This window comes from Adelges cooleyi, unplaced genomic scaffold, assembly GCF_023614345.1.
Source record: "Adelges cooleyi isolate 19-005CV unplaced genomic scaffold, UGA_ACOO_1.1 ACOO_flye_CR_arks_rails_tigmint_CR_PRNA_247, whole genome shotgun sequence".
Lineage (NCBI taxonomy): Eukaryota > Metazoa > Arthropoda > Insecta > Hemiptera > Adelgidae > Adelges > Adelges cooleyi.
Window position 1 is genome coordinate 9,365,535 of NW_026095912.1, and position 14,271 is coordinate 9,379,805.

General features: G+C 27.7%; 1 protein-coding gene across 3 annotated transcripts; it reads left to right on the forward strand.

Moving 5' to 3' along the window:
- Positions 1 to 653: 653 nt before the first annotated feature.
- On the forward strand, positions 654 to 14,153 carry LOC126836656 (uncharacterized). Of its 3 annotated transcripts, XM_050570251.1 has the most exons (17): positions 654 to 1,017; positions 4,624 to 4,735; positions 4,823 to 5,001; positions 5,137 to 5,272; positions 5,339 to 5,435; positions 5,505 to 5,691; positions 5,777 to 5,860; positions 6,150 to 6,202; positions 6,656 to 6,800; positions 6,894 to 9,876; positions 9,950 to 10,066; positions 10,185 to 10,233; positions 10,292 to 10,377; positions 12,079 to 12,210; positions 12,851 to 13,028; positions 13,125 to 13,336; positions 13,414 to 14,153. In XM_050570251.1, the coding sequence occupies exons 1-17, from the start codon at positions 942 to 944 to the stop codon at positions 13,415 to 13,417; spliced, it is 4,830 nt and encodes a 1,609-aa protein (XP_050426208.1). In that variant the 5' UTR covers positions 654 to 941; the 3' UTR covers positions 13,418 to 14,153. The 3 variants fall into 3 exon arrangements, with proteins under 3 accessions (XP_050426208.1, XP_050426206.1, XP_050426207.1); XM_050570249.1 differs by having other exon boundaries at positions 6,656 to 9,876; XM_050570250.1 differs by having other exon boundaries at positions 6,656 to 9,876; positions 10,295 to 10,377.
- The last annotated feature ends 118 nt before the right edge of the window (positions 14,154 to 14,271 follow it).

Here is a 14,271-nt window from a genome sequence, read left to right on the forward strand (position 1 = left end):
AGTAATAATGAAATATTGATTGTAAAATAAAATATACGTATCAGATATGAGATATCAATACATTTTGTAAATATTAGAACATTTTGTAAGATTTATATATTTAAAACAAACATTTAAGTTGAGCAACTTTATAAATATAGGTAAGACTAAATAGCAACCCGTCCCGTGCGTTCCCCTTTAAAAAAGAAGTAGGGGTACGCTAGAATATCCAAAAAATTAGTTGAGGTACTCAGTCCCCCCCAAGTTAAGCACTGCAGGTATATGATTAAGTAAATTTATTTTTATCAAGTTATAATATATCGACGAGCTTTCCTATACAGTTAAGAGGCAACGAAAGGGCGTGTATTGTATTAGCCAGTATGATTGTGTTAAGTAAAATATGCGAAATATGATTCAAGATTATTTCTATTATGGTGGCGATGCTACTGTGATTTGTAACCTTATCCCGGACCCCGGTTTTGTTTTATAACTATACTCTCGCAACTATCAAGTTAAAATTTGTAAAAACAAACTTGTTTTAAAAGTAAAAAGTTTATCTATTCTGTGAGTAAACTGATAACACCGACGCAAACCAATCGCAGCTGGTGTTGGAGATATCCATATTGTGTATGGAACTGATATGAATTCTCCATGAATGCAAAAGTAACGCGCGAGATAACGTGATAAGAGAAAATGTCTCCGGAAAACAAACAAACAGCAAGACAACGCGGTCACTGAAATATGTCGCGTACCTTCTATTATTGTTGAGTGTGTTGTATAGGCGCTTTGTTTTTACAATTATTATACCCGCCGTACTTTGGTCGTTGATAGTTCAGTCTTATTCAAATACGTTAAAACATATTAGATTGAAGTTAGAATACCTATATTATACTTCTAACAAACATTTACGATTACTGAAAGATAGCGTCAATGTCCAAGTCTTACAACAGTATGCTAAACTAATGACTGTAAAAACCAACGACAAAATTCGTCGATTAATAATGGCTTCGAACAAAAAATATCAGAATAGATGTCATCGTAAGTATCTTTGTACGACAATGTTTTATTTTGTTTGATACTGAACTATAGGCGGAGCTTGATAAAAATGATATTAAAGCATCAAGCGCCTTACCTATATTTAGTTGCATACATACATATTACATTTGACAATTGGTCTATGGTAGTCACCTATTTACATAATAGTTGAAGTTAATATAATAATAATTTATGTTTACATGGCAAAAGGGTCATAGCAAAAATAGGTCTAATGACATAGCATATGCTAATGCAGGTTTTTTTTATACTACCAAGCTATTTTATGTTATAAAAATATATAAGTAATACATTAATTAATTTTATACTAAAAAGGAAGTGCAATAGTCTCTTGGTAATCAGGCAGATATCAGACCAGAAGACTGCCGGGTTAACAAAAATGCTGGACTAGTAGTTTTGCTAAAAAAAAAAATAAAATTTGACAACTACGTATTTATTTATGTGTATAAATGATTTGTTAGTTGATGAGGCGTAGGAAATGTTTTTTTCTTATCGTGGAGTTAGGGGTAGATGGTATTTTAATTGTTACATTAAAGTAACACTGCCAATAAATAAATATGTTTTTTTAAATCATGAATAGGTATTGCTATTTAAAATAAAATAAATTCTTTATTTAGTGCCTATACTTTTAATTTTTATATTTCAAATAATAATAAATCCTCATTTTATATAAAGTAGATCAACCTTAGTCATAAAATAAACGAAAGAACTAACTATAATATAAAACCAAATATAAAATAAAATATAAAAAAAACAACTTGTCATAATAATAATAATTAAAATAATAATTTTTTTTGGCATATAAATTAACTATGAATGAACTTTTGCTTATTAATATTATTGCTGATGACGCCAAAATTTTTTATGCAATTTCATCTCAGGAAGACTGCTTTGTACTACAAGCTGTCTTGGATAAATTTTCAATCTGGTGTAATTTGTTAGGTCTATCACTGAATACTAATAAGTGTAAAGTCATGTCCTATTATCGTACACGTGCGATGTTGACATTTAACTATAGTCTAAATGCGATGCCTCTCGAGCGAGTTTACCAAGTAAAGGATCTTGGATTTTTGTATGTCCCTACCCTAGACTTTCGGCCCCATATTGATTTCGCGATCAGTAGAGCATTACGAGCTCTTGGGTTTATTAGGAGACATTCGTCTGATTTCAATTCTACCGAATGTCTGTCTGCCCTATATAATTCCCTAGTTCGGTCTAACCTAGAGTATGGCGCAGTCATTTGGGCGCCATATACTGCAGGTGACAGACAGAGAATGAACCGTGTACAGAATAGGTTTTTAAGTTTTGTAGGGTACTGCTTAAAAATCTTACGCCCACCTCATGATTACAGTCCCATTAATAATGTTCTTAGACTGCAACCACTAGAGCAGTGGCGCAAGAACCTCTGCTCTCGGTTTATTTCAGGTTTGTTAGACGGGCGAGTTGACGCCCCTCGCTTATTGGAACAACTTAGTATTCGGGTCCCGACTAACACCAGACTTAAAAAGTTCTTTTATCTTCCTACTACCAGATCCAATTTCACTAAAAATGCACCTCTCATTCGTATGATGGGAATTTTTAACGATTTATGATTTATATTATTCGTGTTAAGGCCACACCTCTCAATATTACCTTTTTATTATGTATATTTTTTGTTGTTTTGTTTTGTTTCGTTTTCTTTTGGTTGATTTGTGTATTTTAAATATCACTACATATATATATTATTGTCTAATTTATAAAAAGCTGCTTGGCGTAAATTACTATAAATAAATAAATAAATATAACATGAATGACTATAATATATTATTTTTGTCAAAGTAATTCAAATTTAGACATTGATACATTATTATTTCTTTTTAAAATAGTGACAATGATTTGACACATTTACATACATTTTATCTAAGTATGATTGTTCAGATTATACTAATACACGCTTATTATCTGTAATACGGAGTAGTGTGTACTATTTCCTAATCATTAATTAAGACATAATTTTGGCATACCACTATACTAGAAGTTTATGGCTACTTATTATCCAAAATTGCCAGATACCCGGTGAAATTGAAAAGTATCCGATCATTTTGGATATTTGTTACGTTTGGTGTACCTAATTTTTTATCTTTACGGGTATTACGCCTTAAAATTCAAGAGCTCTAGTCAAGTCATATTTTTTTTTTTTTGCTGATAGCCATTTATTGCCTATAATATTAATTTTTTTTTAAGCTTTTACAAACCATTTAGGCTCTTTGCTTTTAAAACCAATTCACCCCATACTTCTCGTGTGTAAGCTTGATCCAAGTTTCCGTTCCAATCCGGTTTTAACTTCTCCAGATCTTTCTTCACAACATCAAGCCATCGTTGTCTTGGACGTCACCTTGGTCTTTTCTGATCTATTTGATTTACCATAACCATCTTTATAAGGGAACCATCAGCCCTCCATGCATGACCAGCCCACGCAAGTCTTGAACTTCTTACAAACTGCACTATATCCTCTTTCGTATACAGAATCATCAATTCTCCATTTGATCTCCTTAACCATCTTTGCTCATTGTCGTCGCAAACAGGGCTAAAAATTTTTCTTAAAATTTTCCTCTCAAAGATGATAAGTTTATTGTAATCCCCTACTGTTGTGACTCAATGTTTTTTTTAAATATAATATATGTATATATATATTTTATAATATAATTGTAAAGTATTAAGAACAAGTTATAAAATATAATAATAAAAACGTGATGTAGGTAATAATAATGTATTAATTACAAATAAAATATGTCTTTTTTTTTTTTAGTATGTATTGATCGTAATTTACTACCTACTAAAAATGAAAAGAGAAAAAGAAACTGCAATTTATATACAATATTCATACAATTTTTAAATGGCTAAAATATCAATTTTTGTGAAAATACAGATTTTTTGAATTCTTATCACGAATTGCAATAAAATGATAGTATACTTGATCATATATATACACTTACATACACTCACTTATACACTGATATATATTCACTTTAAATTACTATAATGTATATAGGTAGAGTAATTAAAAATAATTGCATGTTATTTTTATAATTTTTTTAACCATTTTAAATGGTTTTTCTTATTTTCCCAAAATTTTTAAAAGTGTAGACTATTTCTTTTAAAAATAAACTAAATTAAAGTATCCAAATTCTAAAATATTTTATATTTGTAAACTAATTTTGTATTAAAGCAATTAATTTAATACCGGATCTTTATATGCTTTATTGTCAGTTTTTTATTGTTTTAAATAATATTCTTATCATAGCAAAACCATTTCAAACTAAATATTATATATATTAGTAACATAATTATCATTATTTGTTTTAATATTATGTTTTTAGTATAAGTCAAGTAGGTAAATTCAAAATATTGTATAATTCTAGTTTTTATTAGGTAACAATATATTTATGAATTGAATACGCAATATTTAAAGTCATTTTTCACTAAATATCTTAAGAGTTATAATTTTGTTTTTTTTTTTGGTATTTTTTAAAAGAGTAAAAAAACTGAGGAGTGTCTAAAAAAAATATTTTTATTAGTTTTGTAATATAAAAATGGTTTTTAATTGTTTAGATTCAGTTTATCGGTGGATAGAGAGAAAGCCATTATCAGAAGCAATTCTGTGGACGTCAAGGGAAAAATTTTGGTTAATTACTGCTACTTGTCATTTTGGAATTCACAACTGGTAATTATTTGAGATCTTATAAAACATATTATTAATTAAGTATAAATACATTTTGATTTTTTCTTCTTCTTTTATATAAAATCTTAGGAAGTCGGTGGCTCAAGTGGTCAAAAATGCAGGAGAATCTTATAGACCTAAAGAAGGATGGTATACTCCCAAAAATTGTGAAAGACAATTTAAAATGATTGTATCTAGTTACAGTAGAGAAGTAAAATCACTACCGTTTAACAAAATGTTGCGGGTTATTGCTGACAGCTTAAAAAGAGGTAACTCATATAGATATCATCTATTTCTATTAAATTAAATAATGATTTGATTACATTCAAGTTATTAAAAGTATAATATTGTATAAAAAAAATATATTGGAGATAATTTTGTTGTTAATTTTTTTGTGTGTATAGATTATGTGCGTGATGTAAATAAATCGAAAGACTCCTTAAAGACAAAATATTTTAGTTTATTTAGCGTAATGAATAGAGTAAAGCAAGGCAATCTCACAAGAAACGAAGTTGTTAATCTTTATGCACAAGCCAGAAGGTTTGTTATTTGTGATTTATAACAATTAATAAAATAAAATAGATAATTATACATTATTTCTTATAGAAATGAAATAGAAGGAAAACAGTATATTGAACAACTTATGGCAAGGCAAAATTCATCTCTAGCGTCTGACAACTTCACCTCGGGGACGACAGACGAGGTAAATTATTTTAAAGTTATTTAATTTGCTTATTCAAGTTATTTAATGGAGTAACTATTTTTTTATTAGCCAATAAAATGGAATACTCCTTCTGCTCCGTTGTTAACAAGTCTTTTAAGATCTCGAAATACTATACCAGCTAATAGAACAGCATCCACGATTGCTTCGTTATTACAACCTCCAGCTGGTACATCTAGAACTAGATCAGGAAAATTATTACCCTTAACTACTTCTCCAAATGCTAAAACAGCTCAAGGTAATTTATCAGAAGGACCAAATCTTATATGAGTGTAATGCTCATTATAATAATTTATGTATGGTATTTTAAATTGTTTTTGTAGGTACTCCAACACTTTCAAAGTTACTTGAAGCTCCTGCAAATCCTTATATTCGAAATCCATCTCAACCTATAAATAATAAACCAAGTAAGTTTTTGAAATTGTATTTACTGTAAAATAAAAGTCTGGTATTAAAATGTTTCTCTAATTTAAGTATCAAAATTACAATATATTTCTATATACGAACATTAAAATTTAGTTTTAACATAAACTTATACCTCATACATATACACAGGAAAAAAAATGTTTTAATTCTTAACGCCACCTCTTCCAAAGAATTATAGAAGCAGAGCTTGTGCCATTGGTGAACAAAATTCGATACCTTTAGTAATTGACATTATAAATTAAAAATACTATGTTTGTATTTTCATTTTAGGTGCAGCAGCTGGGTCAGATAAATCTTCCTTCAGTGTGCTGAACAATAAAAAAGTGAGTGTAGTTAAATAATAATTTTTTTTATTATTATTATAGTATTAATTATTATGTAAACTACTATATAAAATACTATTTTTATTTTTGATGTGTAAAAACTTTTAAATATGATGTGTAAGGTAATTTTTTACATATTATATACATTTGAAATGTATGTTTACCTGTAACTGTGATTTGTATTTAAGAGGATGTTAGTTAAATTAAATATTATATTCACTGCAATTAAAAAATGTTTGTTATGGAAATCTTAAAAGATACTCCTATTATCTATATTGTTTTAATTGAGGATACTTTGGCAGTATTTATAAAAAACGTGTTTTGAACTTTTTCTTAATTGAGATAATATCTTTTTACTTACTTGCATAATATGTTCATGCTCACACATACATTTATATATAATTGTATTTAATATTATATGCATTAATACCAAAATAATTTACATTTGTGTAGGATGCCCAGACCTCATCTACAGATAGGATAATTTTTTCGGAGTGTACTATACATCTGAAAAAATTAGATGCTGTAATGGAAATAAAACGAGATCCAACAAAAGAGCCATTTTTTAATACTAACAGTCCAAACAAAACGATTTCTGGTAATGCTTGCATTGTTAATTTATTAAGTGACAGTGAAATTGAAGAGGAAAATAGAAATACTGTTCAAGGTTCTCATGTTGTGAATTCTTTAGGAGAAAAAAAAGATGGAAGACTAATTGAGCTTCGATCTACCAGAAGTCAAACAAGGGCAGAAGGTGGCAGTTTTAAAAATAGTCAGGATGTGAAATCTGTCTATGATAAAAAAGATCAACAAACTGGAGGCACTCACGATAATCAAACAATATTAGTTGACGATGATTTGTTTGATATAGATAACATAGATGTTGAACCATTGACATCAGTTCAAGATCAAACTCAAAGTCCTTTAAAGACTACTTTACCTTTAAAACGTGTTGATAGTTCTTCTCAAAACAGTATTGGAAATCAATCGTTTAACAAGTATTTCAATTCTTCTCAAGTTCCTATAACACTAGATGACATTCCGCTGTTAAACACCTCATTAAAAACTGTGGCTAGTGAATACAAAAACTTGATGGTAGGCCAATCGCGAGTTGATAGTCCTAAGGTTTCTGAACGTTATGTTCCTTTTGACAGTTCTGCCATTAAAGATGCAATTGTATTACGCAAAGATAACCAAACATTTTCTACATCGGGAAATAATATGTTAGCATATGATGGACAGCTGTTAAAACAAAGAAAAATAATTGAAATTAAAGGAACAAACCTAAAGTGTTTTGATACCAGAGGCGATACAAAATTCCTTTCATTTGTGAATCAACCTTTTGTTGTAGTAAATAAAATAAAAAAACCTTTTAATATTAAATTATCTTCTGAATTAAAAGATAAATCAGATGATACCAAAATAATAAACATTGATCCTAAGAAAAATATTAAAATATTAAACAGTTCTCAAAATGTAATAAAAATCATTGATGGCAGTAATTCAGTTAACGATGAAGTAATAGTTATTGATGACGACAGTGTAAATAATAGTTCAAACGAGGAAAAATCAACAAATATTAAACCTTTACCTAATAAATCTAATAATCTGATGTCAATAGGTGATATTATCAAAAACATAACTGCATCTGGCAATTCAAAAACTGAAATACTAGATGATAATAAATCAAATAATGTTAAATCTACATGGGATTTGTTTGGAAAAGTTCAGAGTGACTTGCTTAAGAAGAATAGTGAAGAGGAAAGTATGGAAAATAGCGGGAATTTCATTAAAGGTCTCGATTTAGATTTTAATTCCTCAATTACGCATAACTCATTAACTGATTTGTACAATGGAGAAGAAATTGTGAATTTTGACCATGAAGATATAAATTCTATAATAGAAAGTGGTTCATTAGAAATCAGCAAAACGGAAGAAACTCAGATTACTGAAAATACTCAAAAGGATATTTCATATAAAGCTAACAAATCTGTTAGCCCAGAATTATCAGTCAAAAAGGACAATGAGAAATGTGACGCATCTACCCAACCTGATGATTTAGACGATGACCAAAATTCATCAGTTACAGGAATACCAATATTGCAAGGAGTGATTTTGGATGTAATGAGTAAAATAGATTTAGATCGTGCTGCAGCCTTAAAACAAGTAGAATTAGAAGTTAAACCACCTTGTGACATTGTGGAAATAAGTAGTGATGATGAAGAATCAAATACGATTAAAAGAGACGATGAAGCCCAAATTATTGTTGCTGATAATGATAAGACGGTAAATACTATTAATGAAATCAGTATAAAAGAAACAATACTTGATAAAAAAACATCAGATAATATTGAAAATATAGATAAGGATAGAAAGAAAGATGAAAAGTATATTGTAGCACAGGAGACTAGTAAATCTGCAAGTGTTTTGTTAGGGGAAGAAATGGGTCAAAAAGAAATTGAAAAAGTAGAACTAGAAGCTGAAAATACTTCTAGTAACAGAGATACTGATATGCAAATTTTAAAAGACGCCGAATTAAAAGAGGCAGAGGCAAAAATACTAAAGGAATCGGAGCAAAGAATTTTGGAAGAAAAAAAGAAGATGGAAGCCCAACTAAAAAAACTATACGAAGAAAACCGAGTCAAAGAAATTGAAAGAAAACATAAAAAAGAAACCGAGACAAAAATAAATAAGGTTTTAGAGGAGGCTCATTCAGCGGCTATGAACAAAAAATATGAAATCGATAATAACGAAAAAGGAGAAAAATTGACTAAAGCTAAAGAAGTTGATGCAGAGACTTTAACCAAAGATGAAGAAATTAAAAATAATGGTTCGAAACAACCAAATGAAACTCTACCTAATGAATATCAAACTAAGCAATCCGAAGACATTGGAAGAGAAACTAGGAGAAGTAGAATATGCGAGTCTGATGTGAAAAGCAAGAGCGATTTAAAATCAGTTGAACAGGAATTGGAAAAATCAATGATAGATGAATTCAAAAAAATAAATGAGATGGAAACTATTAATGTTGAGACAAAAAATCATAATAAAACTAAAGGTTTAAAAATAGAAGAAATCTTGTCGGTTACAAAACCTGCGCAGGGTAAATCTAATAAATCAGAGGACCCGCAATTATTTGATGATGTAGGTTCAACTAGTAGTACTGAAAAACAGTCATCAAGCAATGGAAGTCCTGTACAAATCACTGACTATAATAAGTGTGTTAGCTCACAAATTATTGAAGACATCAAATTAATAACTAACTCCTCTGTAGTTTTGTGTAATAAAATAAAAGACGAGAACTATTTTGTCTCAAATGAAAATAATATTAAAACAAAAACACGTTCTTCAGCTAACTTCAAAGATACTAAATTAATAGAAACCAAGTCGTCTCTCCCACCTTACACAGACGAAATTAATGAAGTGGACACAAGTTCCAGAAGTCTAGAAAAAGTTAAAGATAGGTCATCAACTCTGGCCGAAGTTACAACTACAAATGCCAAGCATCAAGTTCAGTCTCGCAAAAGTTTATCGCCTCCAATTACTGACATGGCGTGTAAAGCTTCAGAATCAGTTAGAATATCAAGCGCATCAGACGATACACCAGTGTTTAAAAAAATGAAATTACATCGTATTGAGAGTAACAATGAAGATCAACAGTATGCAGTCGCAAAGTTAGTGAAATTATCAGATAGGTTATACCGATTTTTTTATTGTGTGATTTACTTATAATTGGATTGATTTTAGTTTAAATGAAGCAATTAAACCAAATATCGCAAATAATGGTTCAGAAGAAAAACCTGCTCCGAAAAAACGCGGACGAAAACGTCGTATTGATCAACTTAATGAACAACAGCCAAATAGGTAATAATGGAATACAAATTTAAATGTTTGCTAAATAGAAAAGTAATATTTGTATTACACTATAAAATGACTTGTGGATCTACTAATGTTTAAATTCATTTTTAATTAAATATTACAGTGACAAGTCCAGTGTTCAAGATGCAATGTCTGAAAAAGATTTGTCTGATGTAAGTATATACAAATTATTACTATTGCAATATTTTTGTTTATCATATATTTGTATAGCAGAGTGAACCTTCAGTTAAGAGAACTAGAAAAAGCGTACAATTAAATATAGAACCACGAGAAAACAGAAAAGAGCGATCGGACGAGTAAGAGTCCATTTGGATTTTGTTGTTTATTTTTAAAATAATTTTATTTACGCTATTTAATCTAATTTTATACACTTGTCTTTTGCTTATTTACACTTAATGATATCGTGGAAATATGGGTTACTTAATTTTTTCTTTCACTTTCTTTCTTTTGCTTTTTTTATATGATAATCCCAAAATAATAAGACAATTGTTAAAAAAAAACTAATATATTGTATGTTAAAAAATAATTATTTTACTATTAGTTGTCATATAATTTATTTGAGTTATGATTTCATTTGTAAAATTATCTATAATATTTCTGAAAAATCAACTATAATTTCTATGATGGAATCTTATGAAATTTTTGTTATAATAAAATTTGTTAATTCGTAACAAAAAGTTATTTTCCACGGTTTTATTGTGACCCTATAAAAAAATCTATGGATAGTTAATTAGTTAATAAAACAAATAGAATAAATCCTTTTAAATAAGGTTAACATATCCTTTATGGTAATAAAGGATATGTTATTATCTAGCATCATTGTTTAGTAATTTATTATAGGTTAAATTTAATAATTCAATAATATTTTTATGGGTGTTATTTGAATTGAACCAAGTTTTTTATCACTAAAATATTTAAACTTTTTCATGTTATACATTCATTCCAAATTTATTAAGTTCTAGTAGGCTTTCTAGCAAATTTCATGGCTTAAATGTGTAATAAAATGTTAAGTTTTCTTATTTTCTGATAAATAGAAGATGCAATATTTTCAGGGTACTTGGAAATTTTTCTAATAAATTAATAACAGTAAATAATGTAAAAATTAGTTTTAAATAAGTAATTTTAAATGTTATTTACTCTTTACTACTTGCATATTTATAATACTACTTATTAGCTTAATAACGTTTATAATTATAACTGTTAATTCTTAAAAAAAAATTGAATTCCAAGCACATAAGATAAAATTTTATTTGCAACCAAATAAGTATTTAGGCTCTAAGTGTCCTAAATTATTTTCTTATAATTAAATTTGAGTTCTTATATTTTTATTAAAGTAGTTTCAAGTATTCTATTTTGCTTTTGATATGAATTAAACCAATGCACACATTCTTACATAATAATTTAATAATAACGTATCACTAATAATAATTTATGAAAAATAACATTAAAAAAAATATATAATATATATTTATAAAATTTAGATTGGTTAGAAAATTAAAATTTTCCAAGAATATACCAAGTATTTAAAAAAATTTAATGTTTGAAAGTAAATTTATATGTAAATTATGTTAGGTAGTTCAACAATGTTTAGTTGTAACTAAGCCTTATAGTTAAAAGACATTTTAGTAGCATGCTCTAAAGATTATTGAAAAATATACTAAGAATACAAGCAATACACATATCATAGAATATTTGAAACTTAGCTATATATAAATTGGTATAAAAAAAATTCTACTAATAAAGTATATGATTTTAAGTAATACACATGTAAATATATAATATATAATTGCATTTTCTTTTGATATCACTGTAAAAAGAATGGCTTTTCAACTGCTTACACATTTATGCTGGTATTACTAATTGAAGAAAATGTATTCCTTATGACAAGTAAAATGTAGTATTATACTTTTTTATATTCAAATGTAGTAGAACACAATTAGTGCACTGCATAAGTAAATTATAACTGTTTGAATAAAATTTTAATTGTATTTTTTCAGAACTCTTGAGGAAAAAAAATCCAACAAAAAAAGCTTAAAATTAATTTTTAATAATTTACGTCAAATTAAATATTTTTCAATGTTTGAGAAGCCACTTAAAAATATTCCTGCGTACAAACATGTACACAATAGGTAAGATTATCAAGTTATATTATTCTATTGTTGTCCTTTTAAACTGACAAAATGTCTAATAAAAAACAGTAGTTATGTATTAGTTAGTATATCATTGGTTTAAATCGCCAAGGATGCAATTTAACAATTTTTGATTTTGTAATTATTTGTTTTTTTAAATGCGAAAAAGCTACATAGTTATCAAACGGTAAAACTCCAATTTCATAATTGTGTTCCTTTTAAATTGATAAAGAGTCATGTGTCTTGTCATAAGAGTAACACACATTGTAGTGCAACAAATTACTAAACGTTTTTCTTCTCCTGTACATTTTACCAATTTGGACCTACGACCTTTGGGATTTAGACCACCAGTATAAATAAAAACTGCTAAATAATTAACTTTTAATTTTTTTAATTCTTTTGATAAGATAGGCGTTAGTATAAACTAAAACACCTAAAACATATAAATATAAATTTAACAAAAAAAAAAAACAATGTTGAAGTATATTATAATTTGTATTAACTATTTTCTATTGTATCGTATTTATAAATAGAAATTGTAGGTGTCTAGCAGTTTGACACATATTAAAGTACCTACGAAAAAATAACTATGACTATAAATGTTATTTTAAGAATTTTGCTTTTTGTATTTGATTCGCAGCCCGCTAGACCTTAAGGAAGTAAAAAAGAAAATTGATTTGGGAGATATAAGAAGTCTTGATGAACTCCAGTTAAACTTGATGTTGATGTCGTTTAACGCTGTTATGTTAAACCCATCTTACAGCACGATTTGTAATGATGCAACGAGTCTACAAGTTGAGCTCAAATCCAGCTGTCGGGTACTGTTTATAAATTGATATATATATACATATATATACACATATGTATTATAAAACAGAACTTGTGTAATAAAATATAATTGTATTACATTTTAGTTACTCCATGGTGTTTTTGAGAGAAATAATTATGATGGAGAGGAAGAAGAAGATGAAGGAGGTTACGACGATGACGAAGAAGAGGATGAGGACAATGATGACATGGGAGGTAGTGATAGACAATCAACTACTACAGACGATTCACAGCCGAAAAGAAAGAAACGTAAAATGATGTCAAGCAGCGATGATGATACAAATGATGATCGTAGCATGTCAGTATATACATTGCCTATTAAATTTGATCAATATTCTTCATATTTTAGTTTATAATTTTGTGTTTAACAATTAGGTGATTGAGATAATTGTAATGACCCAATTGAATAACAGTTATCAAGTTTTGAGCAATTATCATAGCCGTTGAATGTACTATTTTAGTTTATATTACATTGATACTTACAGTTTGTGAGAAGAAAATATCCTTTATCATTAAAATAGACTTAAATATATTTTGTACATTTAATTTTACTATTGACATAAATATACACTGTGCGTTTGATAAATTGGTTGTAACCAAGTTGTCGGGGGAACTATATGCTTGGATGTAACCAATGGTGTACATCAATACAATATATTTTTTCTTGTAAGAAAAAATAATGAAAAAATAATTCTATTTTTTTATGTATAATTTTTTAGTTTTTAATACAATACAATTGTTCTTATTTCTTAGTTAGGTACATTGCAAATTTTATAGCTTACGCTTTATTGCTATTAAAAAACGATGAAGGTTTCAATGATGTTTTGAATATAAGACCTTTAATGTTTATTATATTTTCAGAGAATATAACTGATGTGTGAAAACTGAAAACACACTTTTGCTCTGTAGATATTTAACTTTTATTTTATTTATAAATTATATTGTACAACTTAGATTCATACTTATGGATACACAATAAGTTTTGTAAAAGTAAACCGAGAAATAGGATTTTTTTTAATAGGAATACAAGGTAAAAGAAATGTAAGGCATGATCCTTTAACATTAGATACTATGTATATATATATTTCTGTCTTTGGCTTACGCTTATTTTATATTTATATTAATAATATATCTCATACATTTTATTTGTTTTATCATTTGTATTTATTCGCCAAGTATTTTTATGAAACCTAACCATATGACAATAATTAACTATTACCTAAGTAATTTCAA